The 22,518-nt window shown below is 44.4% G+C and overlaps 2 protein-coding genes across 3 annotated transcripts in view; one reads left to right on the forward strand and one right to left on the reverse strand.

Moving 5' to 3' along the window:
* LRRC2 (leucine rich repeat containing 2) overlaps positions 1–11,296 on the forward strand; it is an 81,486-nt gene extending 70,190 nt beyond the window's left edge. Inside the window, exons 14-15 of one of the 2 annotated variants that reach the window (XM_061128792.1) lie at positions 2,070–2,206; positions 5,310–11,296. In XM_061128792.1, the coding sequence (XP_060984775.1) occupies positions 2,070–2,206; positions 5,310–5,359 (187 nt within the window). In that variant the 3' untranslated portion in view covers positions 5,360–11,296. The remainder of the gene's footprint in view (positions 1–2,069; positions 2,207–5,309) is intronic. The other variant, XM_061128793.1, reaches the window with a different exon arrangement.
* A 131-nt stretch (positions 11,297–11,427) lies between these two features.
* RTP3 (receptor transporter protein 3) lies at positions 11,428–15,498 on the reverse strand. The gene is made up of 2 exons (XM_061128794.1): positions 14,770–15,498; positions 11,428–13,048 (listed from the first exon to the last, which is right to left on the reverse strand). Exons 1-2 carry the CDS (start codon positions 14,922–14,924, stop codon positions 12,331–12,333), a joined length of 873 nt encoding a protein of 290 aa, XP_060984777.1. The 5' UTR covers positions 14,925–15,498; the 3' UTR covers positions 11,428–12,330.
* Positions 15,499–22,518: the final 7,020 nt, after the last annotated feature.

Genomic DNA, 22,518 nt, shown 5'->3' on the forward strand with positions numbered 1-22,518 from the left:
AAAATGAGGGGAAAAAAACATATAGACCCACAATGATGAAGGAAGCAGCTAAGGCCCTCACAGAATGAGAGGTCCCAACACATTTCTGGGAGATACTCAGCAGAGGCACACTGGTGACTGATGGAAATAGGATGAAATAGGCTGAAGCTCAGAGGGCAAACCGAGAGATGAGCCATATCCTGGAAGACTCCAAAGATGAGTGGTAGTCGGATTTCAGGTATGGAAGGTGTAGACTGAGTCACGGTGCTAAAAGCAGAAGGAGCAAAAGGAAAGCTTCATACAAACAGGTGATCCCCTGCCTTCCAGATCTCTTCCTTGATTTCATTGGGCAGATCACTCAGCACCAAGAGTTCAGCCCACTGATCGAAAGTGTGAGGTTTGCTTTAGGGAGGCCCTGAGGGAATGACCCTGGAGTTTTGTGTTTGGAGATTCCCCAGGGGACTGATTTGCTCCCTGAGTGGTCAGCTACAGCGGGGCTGTCCCCTGGGCAAACACTGTCTGCATATAAAGATGCCCAGACAACATTTTGCTGTTTTGTTTTCAAAATACGAAGGTATCTGTAAGACTTACCAGATAATTGTCACAATCATGTAAATGTTATAAACTGGTTTTCAACTCTAGAATCAAACTTGCAAACAAGATAGAAAAGTTAGATGTGGTTACAGATTGGAACGTGGATGGTGTTGACATTAACAATGCAAAGCTACACAATGTCTGTGATGTGCTTTGAAATGCGTCAAAAAACCAGGTGGCTTCATGGGTGGCTAGAGGAGTGGGTAGGTCAGTGGATGGGTTTGTGATAAAGCAAGTACAGTAAAATGTTAAATGTGGAACCTAGGAGTGGGTACAGGGGTGTTCATTGTAACATTTTCCAACTTTGCTGAATGTTTGAAAAAGTTTCATAATAAAATATTGAAAAAATAAAAGTATAGATAAAAATTGGGAGGGAGGAAGGTTAGGGATACAGAGGGAGTTGAAGATAAGGGGAGGAATACCTTCACCTGATTGAACAACATTAAAGTATTTTTCCATGGTAAAAGATAATTTCAAATAGATTCAGTAAAAGCAGTGATTGACCAATGACAAATTTCTTTGAGATGGGAGAGGAGCTATTCAAATTTTAAGATAGGTACAGTGATTACTTTGATAAAAAATGAAGGATGATAAAATACAGATATATGTCTTATTTTTGGATTTAAAAAAGTGATAAAAATTCAATGAAAGAAATTGCAAATGAAAAGTTAAATGGATCTAGCTATATAAGAAGTAAAGCCTTTTTGCTTTCCCCATATTTAGCTATCAAATAAAGTTAAAAGGAAAATTAACTGGGATATATATATATATATATATATATATATATATATAAAGCTAGCAGCTATGTGGCTGATATCATACATATATACATATATGTATATTGGTAATATATGTATGTAACTTCTCTTCTACAAACCAAAGAGAGTAGACTAAATTCCCCAAGACTTAGTAGGGCCTACAATTGCAGCCAAGAAAAGATTTCCTATTTTGAATAGAAATATTTGTATAATCTTTCACACCAAAAGATCTTTCAACATTGTGAAGAAATTAGGTCAAATGCCATTTTGGTTTGTCTCCTTTAGCTTTTTTTTTTTTTGTCACAGTAGTCCATATTTTAAATATTTCTTTGATGGGGATTTCATCTGAGTCCTTTTCAACACAGCCACAACATTTTAAGAGTTTGCTGTCACTAATTGGGAGTAATATCAAACATAGTAAGGCATCATATCTGACGGAGAGGTGAAGTGTTATTATTGTTCACCTCATGGCCACTATCCTCTGTCTATGGCTAAGTACCTCTCATTTTCCCAACAAACCTCTGCACAGTCTGGTATAAACTGAATCCAGTAATCCTATTGGATTACCGCACAGTGAAATTTCACCAGTGACACTATTATTATGTGGTCAGCTGTGACTCCCAAGAAGAAGTGAGAAATTGGGATTTAGTGCCACAAAGGTTGACTTCTGAGAAGATTTTTGCACAATTACAAATGCACAGGTGAAAGTGGTGGTATTTTCCATATTCTCTTGAATAGATTTGTAAGTCTTAAGGACAATCCTCTTGAGAACACCCAGTGTCAAGATGGTGATGAAATGATGGAGAGTGAACGAGATCGCCAACATTTTGATAAAGAATTTATGAAAGCCTATATTGAAGATCTTAAAGAAAGAGGTAGGTTATTCATATTTAAAATTATTTAAAATGAGTGTATAGAATTCCAGTCACTCATGCAACAACACATTTATTGCTGTAAGCCAAACTAAAGAAAACTTGATTGGTTAGGGGCAGGTTACTTTGTAAATTATTTTCTATTTACCAAAAAAGAAAAAGAGAGAGATACATTTCCTTTCGTTAAATAATCAAAATTTTCTAGTGTATTAGCTTGCTTAATACATCCTCAACCATGTGACAGAGAAGCTGGGAAACATGCACTTAAAATGTGAAGGTTGCATTACTAGCTTTAGGTGGGATTGTTAATGAAATGATACTGATAAAATAGTATTTTAATTAATAGAATGGAAGTTTCCATGTCAAAATCCATTTAAATTTAACTTTTAAAAAGGTCATCTCTTATATAAGTCAAAGTACACCTGTAAAACATCACAAAAGGAAAAAACGAAATGAAAGATTATTGTGTGTATGCTAAGTCGCTTCAGTCATGTCCGATTCTTTGCGACCCTACGTACTGTAGCCCTCCAGGCTCCTCTGCCCATGGGGTTCTCCAGGCAAGAATGCTAGAGTGGGTCTCCATGCCCTCTTCCAGAGGATCTTCCTAACCCAGGGATTGAACCCACATCCCTTGCATTTCCATTGGCAGGCTGGTTCTTTACCACTAGTGCCACCTGGCCGATTAGTAAGTAGATGCATTTAGTTTTGGTTTCCCATAACTAAATGATACAGAGGAACAGGGCGGTCACAGTACCTCAGGAAAGGGTGGAAGTGTTTTTCCCAGTAGCTGTTTCCAAAGTGTTCCAGAAGCCTTAGAACCCCTTTCTCCTGTCAGAAACATAGACTCAAGGAAAGGCATCAATTAGTCTTTGTTCTTCTTTTTTGCTGCCTCTTTTTTTTCCTTTTCTGAGTGTGAGTGCCCACAAGTTATCTTTTAATTTTTCCAGTTCTCTTTTTTTTGATAAGCTGGGTGCAGACCTGAATGAAAGATGTCATGCATGTGGATTTAGGAAGGACATAGCCCTGGCCCCGTGACTCTGAAGACATCACTTGTGGACAGCTTCCCTCAGTCACTCTCAGAAAGTATCATACATGTGAGCTTACTGCTCCCTTGTTAGTAGGAATCTGAAGATGATAAGTCACAGTCAGGTATTTGGGTATCTCATGACATTAATGAAAAATACCATTTATTGGCAAAGTAAAATTTTTCCAGTTAAAATAAGAAAATTTCTATACAGTTATCTCTCATGTGTTCGTTCATCCTTAATCCTGAATCCTGAAATGTTATGAAATAAATTAGAAATTTATATTAAACATGAAACTGAAACACCAGAACCATTTATTTATCAAAATTTATCTTTGGGTTGTATAATTTTCCTCTTGCAGAAAACTTTCTTGTATTTTATTCATTTGTTCATAATTCTGTTATAGTGTTAATATAAAAATGTAAGAATGGATTAGAGAAAATAGGTATTAATCTTTCCATCTATGTGGCCAGCAATAAAAATGGTTTGATTTTAAAAGTTAACTTTAGTGATAATAGGTTTTGAATTCATTTGTTTATTTCTAAATAATTATAATTCTTTCCTTCATATGGGCTTCCTGGTGGCTCAGCTGTAAAAGAATCTGTCTGCAATGCAGGAGATGCAGAAGATGTGGGTTTGAATCCCTGGATAGGGAAGATCCCCTGGAGAAGGAAGTGGCAACCCACTCCAGTATTCTTGCCTGGGGTATCTCATGGACAGAGGAGCCTGGTGGGCTGCAGTCAGTAGGGTTGCAAAGAGTCAGACATGAATGAGCAACTGAGCATGCATGCACACACTCACACATCCTTCATATATTCATATTAGGTTGAACTAAATGATATTGCCAATATTCAGCTGTGTTTGACCTACAAAAATGGTGATTTCTTAATAGATCAACCTAGATGTGGTTGGACATATGCTTTGACTTTTTTTAAGTTTCTTTCTTCTTCATCGTGCTGTCTTCTCTCTTTTCTCTCCTTCCCTTTCAGACTAATGTCTGAGTTAGAGAGCTCATCACTGTAAGGGAAAGAACATAGATTTAGTGGGACTTCCTTGGCGGCCCAGTGGTTAAGACGCTGCCTTCCAATGCAGGGGGTGAGGGTTCAATCCCTGGTTAGGGAACTAAGATCCCACATGCCGCAGGGTGCAGCCTAAATAAATAAATAAATTTGTTTTAAAAAGTAGATTTAGTGAGTCTGTGTGGATGTCCAACCTTGTACAATTCAAGAATGTTGAAGAAGTGAGGCCTCTTCCTGGTCCTCACACTTTAGTGAACATGAGATCAGCTACAGGCTCCACTCAGAATTTTTGAGTCATCAGGTCTGGAGTGGGGCCTGAGAATGTGCATTTCTAACAAGTTCCCAGGTAATACTGATGCTTTGAGTCTGAGAACCATTGGTATAGACCAGCCTTTGAAAAAATTTGGCTGTGAAGAGAGAAAGAGTATGCAATAACCAGTGGGAAGAGCAATAATGATAAAATGATTATTAATAAGATGGTGCTTGGTTTAGGAATAGCCCAGACTTCTCTTATAAACCATATTCCCTTCTACCTGGCATCTATAGTCCTTGGCCATATATTTCTATTTTATCAACTTTTATTATTTTAGGCTCATACAGTTTCCAGTATGTTGATGTAGCCTGTGTAAGGTTGTTGGAAAGATTGCAAAAGAATGAGAATTAGTAATAAGTTTATCTTCAGGACTTCCCTGGTGGTCCCGTGGTTAAGAATCCACCTTCCAAGGCAGGGGACACAGGTTTGATACCTCGTTGAGGAACTAGATCCTATATGACACAGAGCAACTAAACTTGCGTGCTGCAACAAAGACACAGTGCAGAAAAGAATATATATAAATTTAAAAATTAAAAATCAATCTTAAATAATGCATTCTTCTTTCTATCTTGAGTCTAAATATCTCTAAAGCATGACTATACATTTGTCATTTTTGACTTAATGGTGATAAATAAATGCATTTATCTCTATACTTGGAGTATGAAATGGCAGTGATTTGTATTTTGACGTGGTTACACTTCATAATAAGATGTGGAGTGGTTGAGTATATTTTTTTCTTTTTGTTGCAGATTCTGTTCCCAGCTATACCACTAAAGTATCTTTCAGCCTTCAGCTTTGATGCCATCCATCAGAAGACTCAGAATCTTCCTGACCTGTGGAGCTATAAATCTTCCTGTTGTGGGTTGTCATAGAGGAATAATGGCTTGGGCTTAACGGCAAAGTCTAGAAACCACTGTCATAGTTGTTAGGAAAAATGATTTTCAAATTTCAAATATGTGAATACCTCTCTCTGTGGACTGGAGAATCGATAAATGAGTTTATATATTGATATTTAAAGGTTCATTTGCATTTACTTGTTTCCAAATAATACACATTTCATGTTTTAGAAAATGTGTTATTTTTTTAAAATTATCACTTAAAAAACCAAATTTTGAAGTTGACTGCATTGTTTTCAGAGATCCAGGGATAAAGGGGTGTTGAAAAGAGTATTTATATTGAACTAATCAGATGAGAGTTAATTTTGTTATTTTGAAAGAGTTTTGATGCATCATTTCTTTTACTGAGGATGTTTTCCTTGGGTTTATACAAATTGCTATTTTCGTATGTTTTAAGTTGTATTTTACCAAGTTTAGGCTTTCAGGAAAGACTTTAGGTATAATCTGGGCCTTGAAGGTAGAAAGACGGGCTGGGTTGTCTGCCCAGGCACTGGACTCAGACGGTGCCCTGGTGGCTCTAGTGGAGGATGTGTGGGCCTGGCTGATCATGGGAAGCCTGGTGGGGCCTACATGGATGGTCAGCCTGCCACAAGTGGGCCTCCTGGGGGTTCCAGGGAGCATGCCAGAGCACGGAGCAGAGGCATTGCCTCCAGGGACCCATCCTCCAAGACGGTCACATGAGGTAGCAGGAATGACCAGTCCACACTGGTGAGGAGTCCCTCGCAAGGCTTCCCTGCGGGTGCCTCGGGAAGGCTTTGCTCACCGGTGAGCCACTGTGGTCCAGAGAGAGCAGAGGAGACTGAGTTTCCATTGGCAAAGAAGGAATTCATTAGAGGGCTTTGAACTTTGGTATCACATGATAGGATTTGGAGAAATTATACAGATATCTATTTTTATACTATTATCTGGGGCTAAAATAAACAAGATTGTGAATATGTTGAAGGTAAGTTTAAACAAGTAACTTTTGTGACTAAGATGGAAAAATTGCATATATTCGTATATGTTTATATCAATCCACTCCTGTGTGGTCTAGCCGAGCGCTGTCCAATAGAACTTTCTGCTGTGAAGGAAGCGCTCTGCGTCTGTGCTGTCTACTTTAGTAACTGACAGATGTATGTGCTTCTTGGGCTCTTGAACAATGTCTGGTGTGACTGAAGAAGAAATTTTTAATTACATTTAAATTGAAATAGTCAAAGGTAACTACCATGTTGGACAGTACAAGTCAAGTCAGCTGGGTTTTTCAGAAGTTAATCGGGACTAGAAGTGAGCAAGTTTTATTTCTTTATCTGAAGAACCAAAGTGGTTAATACTGACACTCAATATTTTGTCTTCATAGGTTTAATCACACTTCTAAATATTTTATCCTCAACAGATATAAAGCAGGCAGAACAGTCTAAAGCCATAGAGTAACAGTTCCATAGAGCATTGCTTCAACTTAAAGGCAAACTCTGAGAGGTAGGGTAAGAGATGAAAAGAGTAGGAGACTCTCTTTTCTCAATTAAATGAGAAGTCACTTTAATTGAACCTCAAACAGTTGTGTTTTTATTTATAGCACTTTAAAAATATAATGCAAATTTATCAGTTGTACTATGTGAATGACTCTGGGATTTTATTTCACGCCACAGTATATGTTACATAACAGCCAAATGGGAAATATATCTCAAAGGGTGGGAAATGAGGGCTGTCACATAAATTGACTGTCCATAACTCATGTAAAATTTATTTCAATAAAACCAGTCTTGTGCAAGAAAACCCCTTATATTGATGTTACATAAAAATAACTGAAAAAGTATTGAATACAGTGATATGTAATTATTTCATGTTACATAATATCCCATAATGTTTATTATGTTTAATAATACAACTAAAGAAAGATAGACTAAATATGAGGCTTATAGAAATACTCTTTACTCATATAAATGTAAAAATGCAGAAAGATTCTAAAGTAGAGTAAGCATCTTAGTGGAAATAAGAGAGATCTGAACATTTTACATGATGCATATGGATTGACTCATAATTTGGAAAAGTGATTTATGTAGACTATAGGTATGAATATTAAAGCAATATGAATGAAAGAAAATATAATTCTTGGGAGAAAAATGTTCTGGTTCCAAAAGTGTATTATGATGCCCATTTTTCATATGTTGAAAGTAAAGGGGTAAAGACACTTGGTGAAATCATTGAGTAGTGCGTTTTCATTAACAACAAGACCTACACTCGATTCCTTGACTTTAGCTGTCTGGAATGACCGTTTGACATGCTTGCCAAACACCAGTTTAGGGTAACTCAGGGCTGTGAGGAGTCATCTCTAGACATTGGTTACTGTCTTTCCCTCCTATCCCTTCCTGCCTTGGTGCACCTCCCTACTTTTGAGTGGAAAGAAAACTTAGATCTTTGAGTGATTTTTTTTTAATTGAAGCGTAGTTGACATATGATGTTGTGTTAGTTATAGGTGTATAGCAAAGTGATTCAGTTATACATGTGTTCATTCTTTTTCAGATTCTTTATAGCTTATTACAGAATATTGAGTAGAGTTCCTGTGTTCTACGGTAGGTTATCTTTCATATAGTGTCTGTATGTTAACCCCAAGCTGCTAATTTATCCCTCCCCCCACATTTCCCCTTTGGTAACTGAAAGTTTGGTTTTGAAACCTGCAGAGTCTGTTTCTGTTTCATAAAGAAGTTCATTTGTATTATTTTTAAAAATTAGATTCCACATATGAGTGATATATGTGATATTTGCCTTTCTGTCTGACTTAGTTCTCTTAGTTTGATGATCTCTAGGTCCATCCATGTTGCTGCAAATGGCATTATTTCATTCTTTTTTTTATGGCTGAGTAATATTTCATTGTATACACATACCACATGTTTATACTTTCCTTTGTCAATGGACATTTAGATTGCTTCCATGTCTTGGGTATTATAAATAGTTCTCCTGTGCGCATTGGGGTGCATGTATCTTTTAGAAATATGTTTTACATCAGATATATGTCCAGGAATGGGATTGCTGGATCATATGGTAGCTCTATTTTTAATTTTTTAGGGAAACACCATACTGTTTTCCAGCTTTCCTGGTGGTTCAGTGGTAAAGAATCTGCCTGCCAACGCAGGAGATGTGGGTTCAGTCTCGGGGTTGGGAAGATCCCCTAGAGAAGGAAATGGCAACCCACTCCAGTACTCTTGCTGGGAAACTCCCACGGACAGAGGGGCCCGGTAGACTACAGTCCATAGGATCACAAAGGGTCAAACATGACTAAGCGACCGAACACACATACTGTTCTCCACAGTGGCTGTACCAATTTACATTCCCATCAACAGTGTAGGAGGGTTCCCTTTTCTCCACACGCTCTCCAGCATTTATTGTTTATAGATTTTTTTGATGATGTCACACTTTCTGACCCATGTGATGTGATACCTCACTGAAGTTTTGACTTGCATTTCTCTAATAATTAGTGATGTTGAACAGTTTGTCATGTGCTTTTTGGCCATCTGTGTGTCTTCTTAGTTATTGTTCTGCGGTGTACATAGGTTTAAATGCTTATTTTATGGTATGTATATTGGTTTTATTTCTAAAAATTAGGAAATTACATCTAAGCTTTAAAATTTGAAATGGTGCCAAACTTTAGTGTTCGTAGGCAACTCAAATATCTCTGCTTAGAGTCTCCAGCTGTGTCATCAGAATGAAAAATTGAGATGCTTCTGTCATTTTATTGCAGTGTAATATACATTACAGGAGAAGAAAATTACAGTTGAGTAGGCCTTAGCACCACTCATAATTCTTAGGAAAGAAAGCAGCAGAACCCTGGTACTGGGACCAAAGAAGATATGATGTTACATAGATGAACTTGCCCTGACGGTGAAATTCACCAGGGGGACAGAGAGGACCCAAGGCTGAGCCTTGTACCGGTAGAGGTGTGGCTTTGAGGGAAGGAGGGACACTGTCTGGGGTTAGGATTTCAGTCTTTACTAATCAGCCGCTACACCACAATCCGTTTTCACTTGTAACTGGTCAACCCCAGGTAGCTCCTGTAACTCAGGTACTAGTGATGAATTGGTCCAAAATAGATCTGGTTCTCACTGAGAGCAGGTTTATTCTTGTGACTTTCTGAATATATTTGGTAACCTCCTGAAGGGACCAGTAGTCAACACTGGAACTCAAGGAGCTAGGATTGCAAGGCCAGCTCTTTTACAAATGCACTGTACTGTCCTGAGAAAAATCACTTCACTTTGGGGGAGTCTCATTTTCCCCACCTGCAAAAAACAGAGTTGGGGAAGACAATCTTTAAGGCTGATCCCCACTTTTAAGATTTAATGATTTGCCTTCCACTAGGAACCCCCTTTTTAAAAACAATTTTAATTAAAAAAATTTTAATCTCATTTTTATTTTTGGCTGCGCTAGGTCTTTGTTGCTGCTCAGGCTTTTCCTCTAGTTGTGGTGCGCAGGTTTCTCACTGTGGGGGCTTCTCTTGTGGAACATGGACTGTAGGGCACGCAAGCTTCAGAAGCTATGGCATGTGGGTGCAGTCGTTGTGGCTCCTGGCCTCTAGAGCCCAGGCTCAATGGTTGTGGCACAGGAGCTTTAGTTGCTCTGAGGCGTATGGGATCTTCCCGGACCAGAGATCGAACCAGTGTGTCCTGAACTGGCAGGTGGATTCTTTACCACTGAGGCATCAGGGAAGCCCTGAACCCGTTTTTACGTTAATGATCCAGCATGCCTTCCCCACCTCACTGGTCACCCAGCTTCCAGGTGTTTATGGGCTGTGGGAGCCCCTCATTTCTCTTACATGCTGTTTCTTAGGCATGTATTTGTTCTGTCTTGTCCTGCTATTCATTTTAAGTCTAATAGCAGCTTGTCTAATACAGGTATGTAGACTATGCTCAAGTCTGTGAAAAATTTACCCACACATTCGTGTTGTGTTCCCAGTAGTTATCTCTTCGCTGAGTTCTTACAAATATTATTTCTGATATTGCCTTGGAAGATTAAACTTACATCATAAAAAATTGCATTGTCTAGAAATGCAAATCAAAAATACTGTAAGATATCACCTTACACCATTGATACAGTGATTACCTATTTAAAAAAACCCAGAAAATAAATGAAATAAATGTTGGCTAGAATGTGAAGAAATTGGAATCCTTATGTTGGGATTGTAAAATGGTGCAGTTACGGAACAGTTTGGAGGTTCCTCAAAAGATTAAAATAGAATTACCGTACGATCTTGCAGTTCCACTTCTGAGTATATATCCGAAAGAGTTGCAAGCAGAGTCTCAAGAGAGATTTGTGCACCCAAGTTCACAGAAGCAGTAGTTCCAACATCCAAGAGGTGGAAGCAACCCAAGTGTCTATCAACAGATGACTGGATAAACAAAATATGCTACATACATAGAGTGGAATATTATTCAGCCCCACAAAGGAAGTGAAATCCTGTCAACATGGGTGAACTTGAGGGTATTATGCTAAGTGAAATGAACCAGTTACAAGAAGACAAACACTATATAATTCCACATATATGAGATACCTAGTCAGATTTAAAGAAACAGACAGAAGAATGTTGGTTAGCAGGGCCCAGGGGGAAGGAGAAACTGGGGAGTTGTTGTTTAATGGCTACAAAGCTTCAGTTTTGCAAAATGAAGTAGTTGTAGAGATTGCCCCAGAGGGAGCAGCCTGCAGGCTGGGGCTGGACCAGACCAACCCTGTGCTTACAGAAATCACTCACATTGATGAGGGGGGGGCAGACGGATGGAGAAGGGGACAAGGGTAAGGGAAAAGGAGCATTTGCTGTAAATGACTTTTGCTTTCATTTTAGCCACGTAAACAGGAGGATTCCTATTTCTACAATTAAAAGAAAATGTGAGAATGAGTCTTAAAATAGTTCTCATTAATCAGAACAGCAAACTTGTACAAAAACAACTGCATTTCAGAATCTTGCTGAGAATCCATGCACAGGCTTCCACCCTTGGTCCTTCAGAGCAGGGTCTCCCCAACCCTGATGATTTTGACTGTGCAACCCTATCAATGAGAAACTGAACACACACGCCAAATGGCTGTGTATTTATTTATCACATCACTATCCCATTCTACTAATGACATACATTATAAAACATGTGACAAGAAATAGTAAAGTACAAAGAACAAGTTAAATGGACCTTGGAAGGAAAACTGCTGACCGTGGTGGAACTTTCTGCCTCACCCCTCAACTGTGTGTTAGCACCTCAGTGGAGACCTCTGACCTAGAACCCAGATTTTCAGGCAAATGCTTTGAACAGTAAACACCTCCACAGACTGACAACAGAGGATCTGTGCAAAATTTTCTGGTGAGAGGGGCCTGGGGTTTCATGAAATTTCCAAATGGTTCCATGGGCCATAAATGCCTCAGCCCCAGTTCTGTAGAGAACGAATGAAATTGCAGTGTTTTTGCTTTTTTTTCCCCATTGAGGTGAGCTTTACATTAAATTAACCATTTTAAAGCGAACAATGCAGTGGCATTTGGTGCATTCACAGTGTTATGCAGCCATCACCTCTAAAACATTTCTGTCACCCCCCCAAAAAAACCATATAGATTATATAGTCATTCACCATTTCCCCTTTCCCCGTCTTTTTTTTTTTAATATAAATTTATTTATTTTACTTGGAGGCTAATTACTTTACAATATTGTGTTGGTTTTGCCATACACTGACATGAATCCGCCACGGGTGTACATGTGTTCCCCATCCTGAACCCCGCTCCCACCTTTTTCCCCGTCCTTTGATTGGCATCCCCAAGTCTACTTCCTGTCTGTAGATTTACCTAATCTGAATATTTTGCATCAGTGGGATTACACAGTAGATGACTGCATGTCTGATTTTTTAAACTCACTGATCAAGCTTTTGAGGCTCAGATAGTGACTTTTACCACAATTACAGTTATGATGATGATTATAATTACAATTAAAATTAGGATAAAACAGCAGCAACGCATGCCTGTGCTCCTGGGATGCTGGGCTGGGTGGGAATAGAAGCTCTGATCACAGGAGGAATCATCGTCTCTTTTCTCCCTCTGGAAACTGGTGTTTGTTCTTGGGCTCCAGGCAGTAGGGAGGCTCTCAGCTGGTGTGGGCTCAGGAAACCACGATCTGGGTAATACATTTTTCTTCACTGCCTCCCCTCTGGTGCTCCCACTCATGGGAGAAGGCATTTCAGCGGTGATCCCGAGGGTGGGTGAGCTTATTCTGGGAAATGACAGGGCTGTAGAGGACTGCACGGCCAGACCTCCGTCATTCTGGACACAAAAGCCCTGCAGACATGCCTCGCAGTTGTCACTGTTATGTGGCCCTTGGAGAGCAACGTCCTTGATCATAGGACTCTTCACGAACTTAATTCCTTCTCTATAGCATTTCTTCAGAATTTGCAACACCAGGTTGTTCAGGATCCTTGAGATGTTCTCTTCTGTGAACTGGGGAACCTCAAACGAAGGCTGGGAGCACTTCTGACATCTCTGGGCAAAGACTCTCATCTTCACCTGCCCACTGGATTCACCCTTACTCCAGTGCATGTGGAAAAGGACCTGAACTTGGGCGGAGGCCCAATTTCGAGAGCACAAGGAGCACTGGAACCTAAGGAGACAGAAGACAAGACCTAGTACTTGGCTCAATGTGCCCAAGTTGGGGGCTGTGTGGCAACGACACACAGAGACGTGATTTGATATGGGTCACAGATTAGCGGGGAGGAAATCCTGAGCCCCACGTTCCTATCTCCATTGTGCCACTGACACGCAGTGTGACCCTCGGGTATGTTTGCCATGAAAACAGCAAATCACAAACCCTTGAAGCTGGAAGGGACTTCGGGAAAATTCCAAGTCCAGTGTGATCATTTTAGAGATGAGGCCCACCCTGGACTCGTGTCGTGCCTGGAGACCCAGCAGGTGGAATAGCCAAGACTGGAGCTCCAGTCTCTTGACCCCAAACCAAGGCTTCCTCACATGTAGATATAAGTGGATCAGAGGCTACGTGTGCAAGAGTCCCAAGAACCCTGAACTGAAATCCACAAATAGATACAAGTGGATGTGGATAAGTGCTGCAGTCTGAATGTTTGCGTACCCCCCAAATTCCCATGTTGGGATCCTAACACCCAAGGTGATGGTGTTAGAAAGTGGAGCCTTTGGGAGGTGATTAAGATGTAAGGGCGGAGCCCTGGGGAATGAGATTAGTGCTCCTACAGAAGCAAGCCCGCAGAGCACCTTAGCTCCTTCTGCCACGTAAGGACACAACAAGAAGCCTGTGGCCCAGAAGAGCAGCTGGCACCTTGATCTTGGACTTTCAGCCTCCAGACTGTAAGCAGTGAGCTGAGACTCTGCTCCGATGCTCCTGGCCTGGGAAAACATGCACCACCAGGAGAGAAGATCTCTGCTTCCTCAGCCTGGACCCTCTCACGGAGAAGGGATTGAGCACGGCCCCAGCCCCAGGATAGAGTCCCAGGCCCCCACGCCCAATCCTTGAGGTTCCACTCTCCCAGCTGGAAAAGAGAGGGCTAGACTTTGAATGACCTCAGAGGGTCCCATTTTAAAAAAGACTCCATCAGACTTCTGCAGTGGTGCAGTAGGTAGGAATCCGCCTGCCAGTGCAGGGGTCATGGGTTCAGTCCCTGGTTGGGGAAGATCCCACATGCCTCAGAGCATCTAAAGCCTGTGTGCCACAACTGCTGAGTCCATATGCTGCAACTACTGAAGCCCGCATGCCTATAGCCTGTGCTCTGCAACAAGAGAGCCCACTGCGGTGAGAAGCCTGTACAAAAGCAGTGAAGACCCAGCACAGGCAAAAATAAATGAAGAGGGAAAATTCAGTTTAAAAAAATTAAACTCCATCAGCTCGGAGTAGAGAGGGGCAAGGTTTGCTGTGTGTTGCTCAACTCCCCACTGCCCTCCGCCCCTTCTCTGAGGGGGTCTTAGCACACAGGGTCTCTCCCCCGCAGACTCTGTGTTGGATCCCAGGTGTCCCCAAAGCAGGGAGCATGTGTCCTGAGCCTTGCTCATCCAGCTCTCGTGCAGATGAGCGCAATAGCCTCCGTTCCTCCCCTTCTCTTTTCCTCCCTTCTTCTCACCCTCACCGCTCACAGCTTGTTTTTTTTCTCTCTGAGCATTAGCTCAGTCTTGCTTTCATTTTGCGGTTCAGGGTAATATGCAAAAAAATTTTAAATGAAGCTAAAGCCACTTGGATGATGGGCACCTTCCTGTAATCTCCAATTTACAAGCATGAGCAGAAGAAAAGTTACGAGAGTATGAAGTAAGAAGAAATGAGCAAGAATTTTCTGGAATATTACCATCGCACTCCCTACTCACCAGGCGAAGGTCCACTGCTGGTATTGTGCCCACCCTGGCTTCAGGATGTTAGGAAGAAGGCTTTTGTCCAGTGTGAGTTGCCATGTGTGCCTCGGCTTCACCTCCTGAATTAATTCCTGGAACACTCGCTTCCACACCTTCATGTCCAGATCCATCTCTGCTGTCTCAGTGAGCTGGGTGTGGCAGTGTCTCCCCGGCTCTGACGGATCTGGAGTGCGACGTGAGGTTTCCTACTTTAGAAGAGCTCAGATCCACTCTATCCTTATGTCCCTGGACCGGGCTCCGGAACCAGATCTTTGCCTGAGGGGCAAAGGTCAGTTGATTCTGGCTCAGTTTCAAGTACAGGGCTTGGATCCACGGGGGATTTTAAAAGACGCGGAATGTGTGGCTTCATCCAGCGAAACATTACCAAAGGAGTTGCCCCGGACTCCGTCGGGAGGGGCGAGGCTCAACCTGACTCTGCTGTTTGCGCACCTTTAAGTGGGAACACACCTTTCTGTCTCCAAAGCCCTGTTAGTGGTGGAGACAGGCTCAGTTGCCCTTCCTCATTCTAACATTTGAAAGTCCTTATCAACTGGGCTGCTGTCCTCAAAATCCGGGAGGAGAGACACAAAGCAAGACACAGCCCTCCAGGGCCCTCGTTCGAATGCCTGCACCTCTGCATCCTTGCTCTTCTCCTCTGCTTCCTTGCTCGTGCCAAGCCTCTGGGGGACAGTGTTTCACAGACACTAAGAATCCAAGCCTACTCTTCCACCCACTGGAGACAAAAGCTCCTGCAGTTCCTGTGCCCTGGAGATGAGGCTACAAGGTCCCCACGTGGGTGGGAGGGCATGGCCACACCCTGAGGTCCTTCATCCCCTACTTCCTTCAGGAGAGGCTTGGGGCCCTCTGAGACCCGAGGTACCAGACTACAGAGCTCCCCACCTGCTCTGGTTTGAATATGGAGACCCTCAAAGTGGGCAAAAATACTGGAATGGGTTGCCATTCCCTTCTCTAGGGGATCTTGCCAACCCAGGGATAGAACCCAGGTCTCCTGCCTTGCAGGCGGATTCCTTACCATCTGAGCCACCAGGGAAGACCCTTTGTCCTCTCTTGGAGCATCCTTATTTGTGTTTTGAGTTTTATTTTTCCATAATTCTGTTAACATTGCAAAAAAAAAAAAAAAGTGAAAAAGCAAACAACCATGATTTTTTATTTATTTGGCTACACCAGGTCTTGGGGCACACATAATCTTTTAATTGTGGCATGTGGGATCCAATTCCCTGACCAGAGATTGAACACAGGCCTCCTGCATTGGGAGCACAGAGTCTTAGCCTTTGGACCACCAGGGAAGTCCCCTATTATATTTTTAATAAATGTTATCATTAAAACGTCTAACACAGCCCTCTGTGTTAAAGAAATTAAACAAGGAGTCTGTTAGGACGAGGTGGTCGTGCTGCCTTGGTAGCCTTAGAAAGCAAAGTGAAACCTCAGCCAGAAGTAACACACTGGAATCCGAGAAAATGAAACTGAAGAATGACCAGCCGCAAGCAGCCAAGTAGACTTTGTCATATTAGGCCACCGCCCAAGCTATAGCCAATCAGATAGTTTCCTTGTTTATCTTCTTCGTTTTTCTCTATAAAAGCCCCCAGCCCCTGTCGGCGGAGCACACCCAGCCATCTTCAGCTTAGAGCTGCCTGATTCCAGCTAATATATGCTCAAAATCTTGAAAATGTTGATGTGCCTCCGTTTATCTTTTAACATGTCTCTTCCCCAGTAGTATGCATGTGCGATTCATCCATGTCGTGCCATGTCGGCATAATTTTTTTATTCTCAATCTTACATATTCCATTGAATGAAAATTGCAGTGTATTTGGCCACACCAATATTTGCTTAATTACAAATAGTGGGAATGTGTGTATTCTTAAGATATGTTTTCTCACGCCTTTCTGTTGGTGTATGGTCAGGGTGTTCTCTTGCTCTCTGTACATCTTCTCTCCGACCAGTACCTACTTCACCTGTACCCTGCTTACGTGACTGAACTTCCTACACTGTTGTCTCCACTCCAACTGCTGATTGTTTTTATCAAAGGGGTGGTGAGGGGTGTGGCTCTCCATTGGTTTTCCTGGTAATTAATGAGCCCACCTGACGATCAATCTTCCCCCTGGGAGCAAACACTGTCACCACGTTCTGCCCACCTTCCACCACACATGCTGGGGTGTTGCTCCCAGATCTTGCTTCAGACAGGTAAGCTCCCCCATCCATTAAACTGCTAGTGTCTCTGTTCCTGACTCCAGGCTTTCTTTGGTATTGAGGTGGGGCAAGCACAGGCCTTGTAGGCCTGTGGGGTGCAGCCCACCAGCTAGGTAGATATACCAGTTTTTTATTTTTTTTTGGAAAGTTTATGAGTGTTTCAATTGCTCTAATCCTCACCAGCACTTGGGTTTGTCCAGCCACCAGCCCAGGGGCACAGCCACCAGACTGAACCTGCATTTCTCATCTCACTGGCCTTGGTCCCAAGCGGCCGTGATGGGGCAGCTTTATTAAATCAGGACACGTTTCCCTGGAGCCAAGGCTAACTGTCTCTCCCCTAGGGAGTCCTCCTAGGGTAGCAGAAGAGTTAATAAATAATCAATAATATAAGAGTAACTCTAAGGTATAAGGAAACTACATAGTATTATAGGGCTGAGGGAGAATGACGAAGAGAGAACAAACTTGCAAGGGGTCTGGGTCTCCCTGGAGAAGGTGTGGTCAGTCCAGGGACAGCAGAGATGGCCACCAGGAGCCCCGGGGCCAGGAGGCCTTCTGAGTGCCTGAACCGTGTGGAGCCTTGCCCTGCTGCTGCAGCTCAGCAGCGTGTTACCCTGGGCTTGGAGAGGAAGTCTGGGCCCCAGTTCAGAGCCGGCAACACAGGCTGCTCGGGGCTCCCGGGTCTCTGTGGACAGGCCTCTAGAAAAGGTCATCACCAGACCCAGGCTACAAATGGGCAGCCCAGACCGCCTGCGCTCAGGCCCACCCTGCCCTCCCCCTGCCAGCGCTGGAAATGGCAGGACGCCTTTCTCCTGCTGTGTTCTTCCAGCTCCCCCTACTGAGAAAGCTTTACCGTCGCGCTCCCTCTAAAGGAGTTCCAGCTCAGAGCAGGCGCTGACCGCTGACGGTGCATTCTGAACTGGGAGGCAGTAAGCGGATGACTGACACTAACTGTATACAAATGCATGACAGGACCCCATTGAAGCAGCTGACTGGGAAAGGGGCTGATCTGAATCACTGTAGCAAACAGTGTTTTGCCTGGAAATCATAAGGCTAAAGATGAAAGGAGTTGGAACGAGTGTACTCTAATTGTAACCGGTAAGCGTGTTTTCTGGAGGGCTGCAATTCCAAAATTGCCTCACAGGTGTGCTGGGATAGAGCAAAGACGTAGATGGATGATAGAAGGTTGTTTGTACCGAAGGAGAGGAAAGTTACACACCAGGAAGGAAGGCTGGAGTGAATCCTGAGGATGGCTTAGACCGTCTGCAGCTCAGTACGCACTCAGCCGGGTAGATACAGAAACAGTGTGAGTACATCTGTGCACGGGATTTACACGTGTTACCTTTACCTTCGGTCCCTCACTCTGTTGGGATGGGCCAGCAGCAATAAGAACACCCGGTGTTAAGACTTTGGTTTCTGATTCTCATTGTCCAGTAAAAGGAAGGAAGACTCCTTGGTAAAATAGCTAATTGTAGGCTTCGGGCAGGAAATATACAAGGTCAGCCTGTAGCATCTTGTGGTGCCAGAAAATAAGGAAGTTCTCAAAAAACAAAAGGATGGGGGCATGCCAAAAGGATGTGGGAACCAACTTGAGACAGATCCCAGCTGGCCAAAGCTGGGGCTAACATTTCTCTAATGGGCCAGACATTGTGCCAAGTTTTTTTTTTTTTTTTTTTTAAATTATTGAATCCTCTCTAGAGCCCTGGGAGGTTATTTCTCCCATTTTAGAGATGAGAAAACTTGAGGTCCAGAGAGGTGAATTGAAAATGCCTCTCCTGTAGCCCAGGTGTTGGAAGCTGAAGGCTGCCATTTGTCTTGTGGCTGGTTGGTGTGGCCCCCAGGTTCCAGGTGACTGGCTCCTCTGAGACCATCCCTTCCCAACCGTGACATCATTTCTCCCTTGGGCCGTCCTCCCCCCAGCCTGAAAAGGCTCTGCTGTGGGTGAGGAAGCAGGAAACCAGGCCGCTCCCTTGTTCCTGCCTGGCCTGACGGTGGGGGTGGGGCGTCCGTCTGTGTGGCTTCCAGCGGGTGGGCTTTCCCTGCAGAGCGGCTGGCCCCAGGTGGAGCGCAGCTGCTCCCGAAGCAGCATCCGCTCTTCACATAACCCAGCCATCTGTGCTCCTTCCTCCCCCTTGCTTCTAGAGGACAGGCTGGCCTTCTCCCCTTTCCTTCCTCTTAAAGAAGTCCGAGGAAGCTTCAGCAGGGCAGTTTCTCTTTTAAGAACTTTATGTGGAGGGCAGCAGCTCCGGTGTGTATCTCATTGACGTCCTCCCAGCTTCAACTCAGTCCACTGCCCCAGCCCCTCACCCCCATCCCCAGCTCCCTGGAGCCCAGGATGCCTTGGTTCCCAACTAGCCGATGTTAGCCACAGCTGACGCGCTGCAAGTGGCCAGTGTCACAGCAGTGAACCCTGACCCAAAACTTTGAGGAAGACGATGTAGGAAGAACCACTTTACAAGTGTGACCGCCAACATGCGTGGGAGCAAAGGTGCCAGTCAGCATGAGTGGGTTCTGTGAAGAGGCTGGACAAGGAGAGTGTGGCTTGCTGGCTTCCTAGGGGACAGGTGCCTCCCGTAGTCCTCTCCTCTGAGGGTGCCCCCTCCTCTCCTTAGGAGCCCCGTGAGTCCTCAGAGCTGCACCCCACCCCTACCGGGCTCAGCCCTGACCTCAGCTCCCCTTAGTGACCGACATTAAGCCCAGGGTGGCCCCTCGCTGCCAGCAGCAGGAAGGACAGGAAGGAGCTGCGGGGACATGCTGCGTGGCTCGGCTCCCTGCTTCCCACCAGGTCTCCGTCTTTGCCCCGCACCCCATTCCTGCTCACGCTTGCTTGGAGAGCTCTGCTTCCCTCCCCAGTGGACAGTGTCTTGCAGCCCTTGTGGCTGGTCTGGGTGAGCCCAGAGCATGGCCGGAATCCAGGGGAACAAATCCTGGAACCCAGCCAGCAAACCTTGTTGTCACCCTCCAGGCTGCCTGCCTCTGACTCAGCCAGCCTGTGCCCCTGAACTCTCTGCTTCCAGCTCAGCACAGGACTGAGGTCGGGCCGGATCAAGAATGTAACCTACAGAGAGAAAGGAGGAAGGCTGACTCCCGTGGGGCTGGCAGGGGCTCGGGAGAGCAGGGGTCTGGCCGGGGAGGAAGCGTGGCCTTGGGCCAGGCCCAGGGGTCATGGAGACTCTTTCCAGTCGGGAGCTCTTCAGCAGCCCCCGAGGGCCTGGAACAGTTGGCCTCTCTGCCCCAGGGTGGCAGATTCTTGCCCCGCTGGACTCTGAGGTGGGCAGGGTGGGGGCGGGAGATGAGGCAGACTGTGAAGCTCGAGGTATCCGCCCTTGCTGGGAACATTTGGCCCGATGTTTCAGTTGCTTCCTTATTCCTCCTGTGGACCCCTTTGATGTCCCTGCTTCAAATGATGTTCACAGCTCATCGTGATCAACGGCAGTGTGCTGGGGCCTCCAGAGTGGAGGCTCAGTGCCAGTGTGGGAGGAAGGTGGACACTGCCAGGACATTCAGGCCCTTCTTGGCACTGCCTGCCCAGCAGGGACACAGAGTCTCCTAGGGGAGCGGGGGGTGGGGTGGGGTGGGGTGAGGAGAGCCCACAGCCCCTGGGATCTGAGGCAGCCTAGAGGGGCTTTGGCGTCACCTTGCTTCCAGGCCTCGGTATCCTCGCCTGTGAGATGGGCAGAATGATGGGGGGACCCACCTCGCAAGAATGGCTGAAGATCCGAGTTGGCCTTCCGGACACAAAGCGTCCAGAACAGCGCCCGGCACTGCGATCGGGGATGCTTGTTTCTTTTTCTCTCCCTCTCCCGCATCCTCCTCTCCCTTCACTTCTTTTCCAGAACCTGTGCCCAGCTCAATACCATCCCACTGCGACTCGAGTAACCACAACTTTTGTCCATTTACAAATATCCTTCCCCTTCCACCTGGTGGCTCAGATGGTAAAGAATCTGCCTGCAATACAGAAGACACAGGAGACGTGGGTTTGATCCCTGGGTCAGGAAGATCCCCTGGAGGAGAAAATGACTATCCACTCCAGTATTCTTGCCTGGAGAATCCCATGGACAGAGGAACCTGGTGAGCTACAGTCTATGGGGGTCACAAAGAGTCAGACACAACTGCGACTAACACTTTGACTTCACTTTCCTCTCCCCTATGGGCTTCCCAGGGGGCTCTAGTGGTAAAGAACCCACCTGCCAATGCAGGAGACTTTAAGAGATGCAGGTTCAATCCCTGAGTCATGAAGATCCCCTGGAATAAGAAATGACAAGAATACTCCAGTATTCTTGCCTGGAGAATCCCACGGACAGAGGAGCCTGGCAGGCTACAGTCCATGGGGTCGCAAAGAGTTGGACACAACTCAAATGACTTAGCATCTCCGCCTTCTCTCTTCAGCCACTGTCAAATGTTGCCATTTGAGGGAGGGAGTTGTTTTTCTTTTTTAACCATTTTATTTTGTCTTGGAGTATAGCCAATTAATAAACAATGTTGTGATTGTTTCAAATTCAGTGAAGGCCATCCACATTGATAATACGAAATCAGTCACCTTGGGAACTGGCAAATGCTACAAATCAGGGCTTAATACACAGTTGTTTTTTAGTGATTGTCTGGAGAAGGAAATGGCAACCCACTCCACTGTTCTTGCCTGGAGAATCCTGGGAACGGGGGAGCCTGGTGGGCTGCCGTCTCTGGGGTCGCAGAGTCAGACACAACTGAAGCGACTTCGCAGCAGCAGCAGAGTTAGACTTAAGAAAGTGGTAGAGAAAAGCTCCATAAGGCAGATTAAACTAATGCATGTGTCATCTCTATAGTTATTGTAAATAGCACAAAAAATTGAGAAAATATTTTTCCAGCACTGGATAATGCTTATATATCTGATTCAGGAAAGATGTTGCTCACATCACTGACAAATAATTGAAGTTCTGTCATGCATCTAGTCGTTTCTCTTTCATCTTGCTCTTTAACACAGAAGAAATATCAAACAATAGTCATGATGGAACTACGCTCCCAGAGCCAGTTAGTAAGTACTTTGTAGCCCAGCCCTGGTCATGGGGTGGACTGTGCTTCAACTCATACTGCCCACTGGGTCTCCAAGCGGGGGTTGTACCTGTTTATATGTTCGTTGGTGGGGTTTTAAACAAAATTCAGTTGTACTTTGTAGTCATATCTCAGGACCAGCAGTTTCCTAGAAACGAAGTCCATGACTGAGCAGACTCGCTGACCCAGACTGGTTGAGAATTACCCGCAGCAGATTCCATAAGTAAAGGTACTTCCGTAGGGCCGCTTGCTGATGTGGGGTCCGGGAGGGGTGGTGGGCCGCAGGAAGGAAGTGCTGACGCGGGTGCAGCTGCTCGGCTTCCTGGAGGGGGCTCCGCTCAGCTGGCCCTGAGAGTTTTTAATTAAAAAAATTTTTTTTAGTTATAATTCCCCCATTTAATATTTGTTTATTTTTAATTGGAGGATAATGGCTTTCCAAGATTGTGTTGGTTTCTGCCATACATCAACATGAATCAGTCATAGGTATAC

Source organism: Dama dama, chromosome 24 (genome assembly GCF_033118175.1).
Source record: "Dama dama isolate Ldn47 chromosome 24, ASM3311817v1, whole genome shotgun sequence".
Classification (NCBI taxonomy): Eukaryota; Metazoa; Chordata; class Mammalia; order Artiodactyla; family Cervidae; genus Dama; species Dama dama.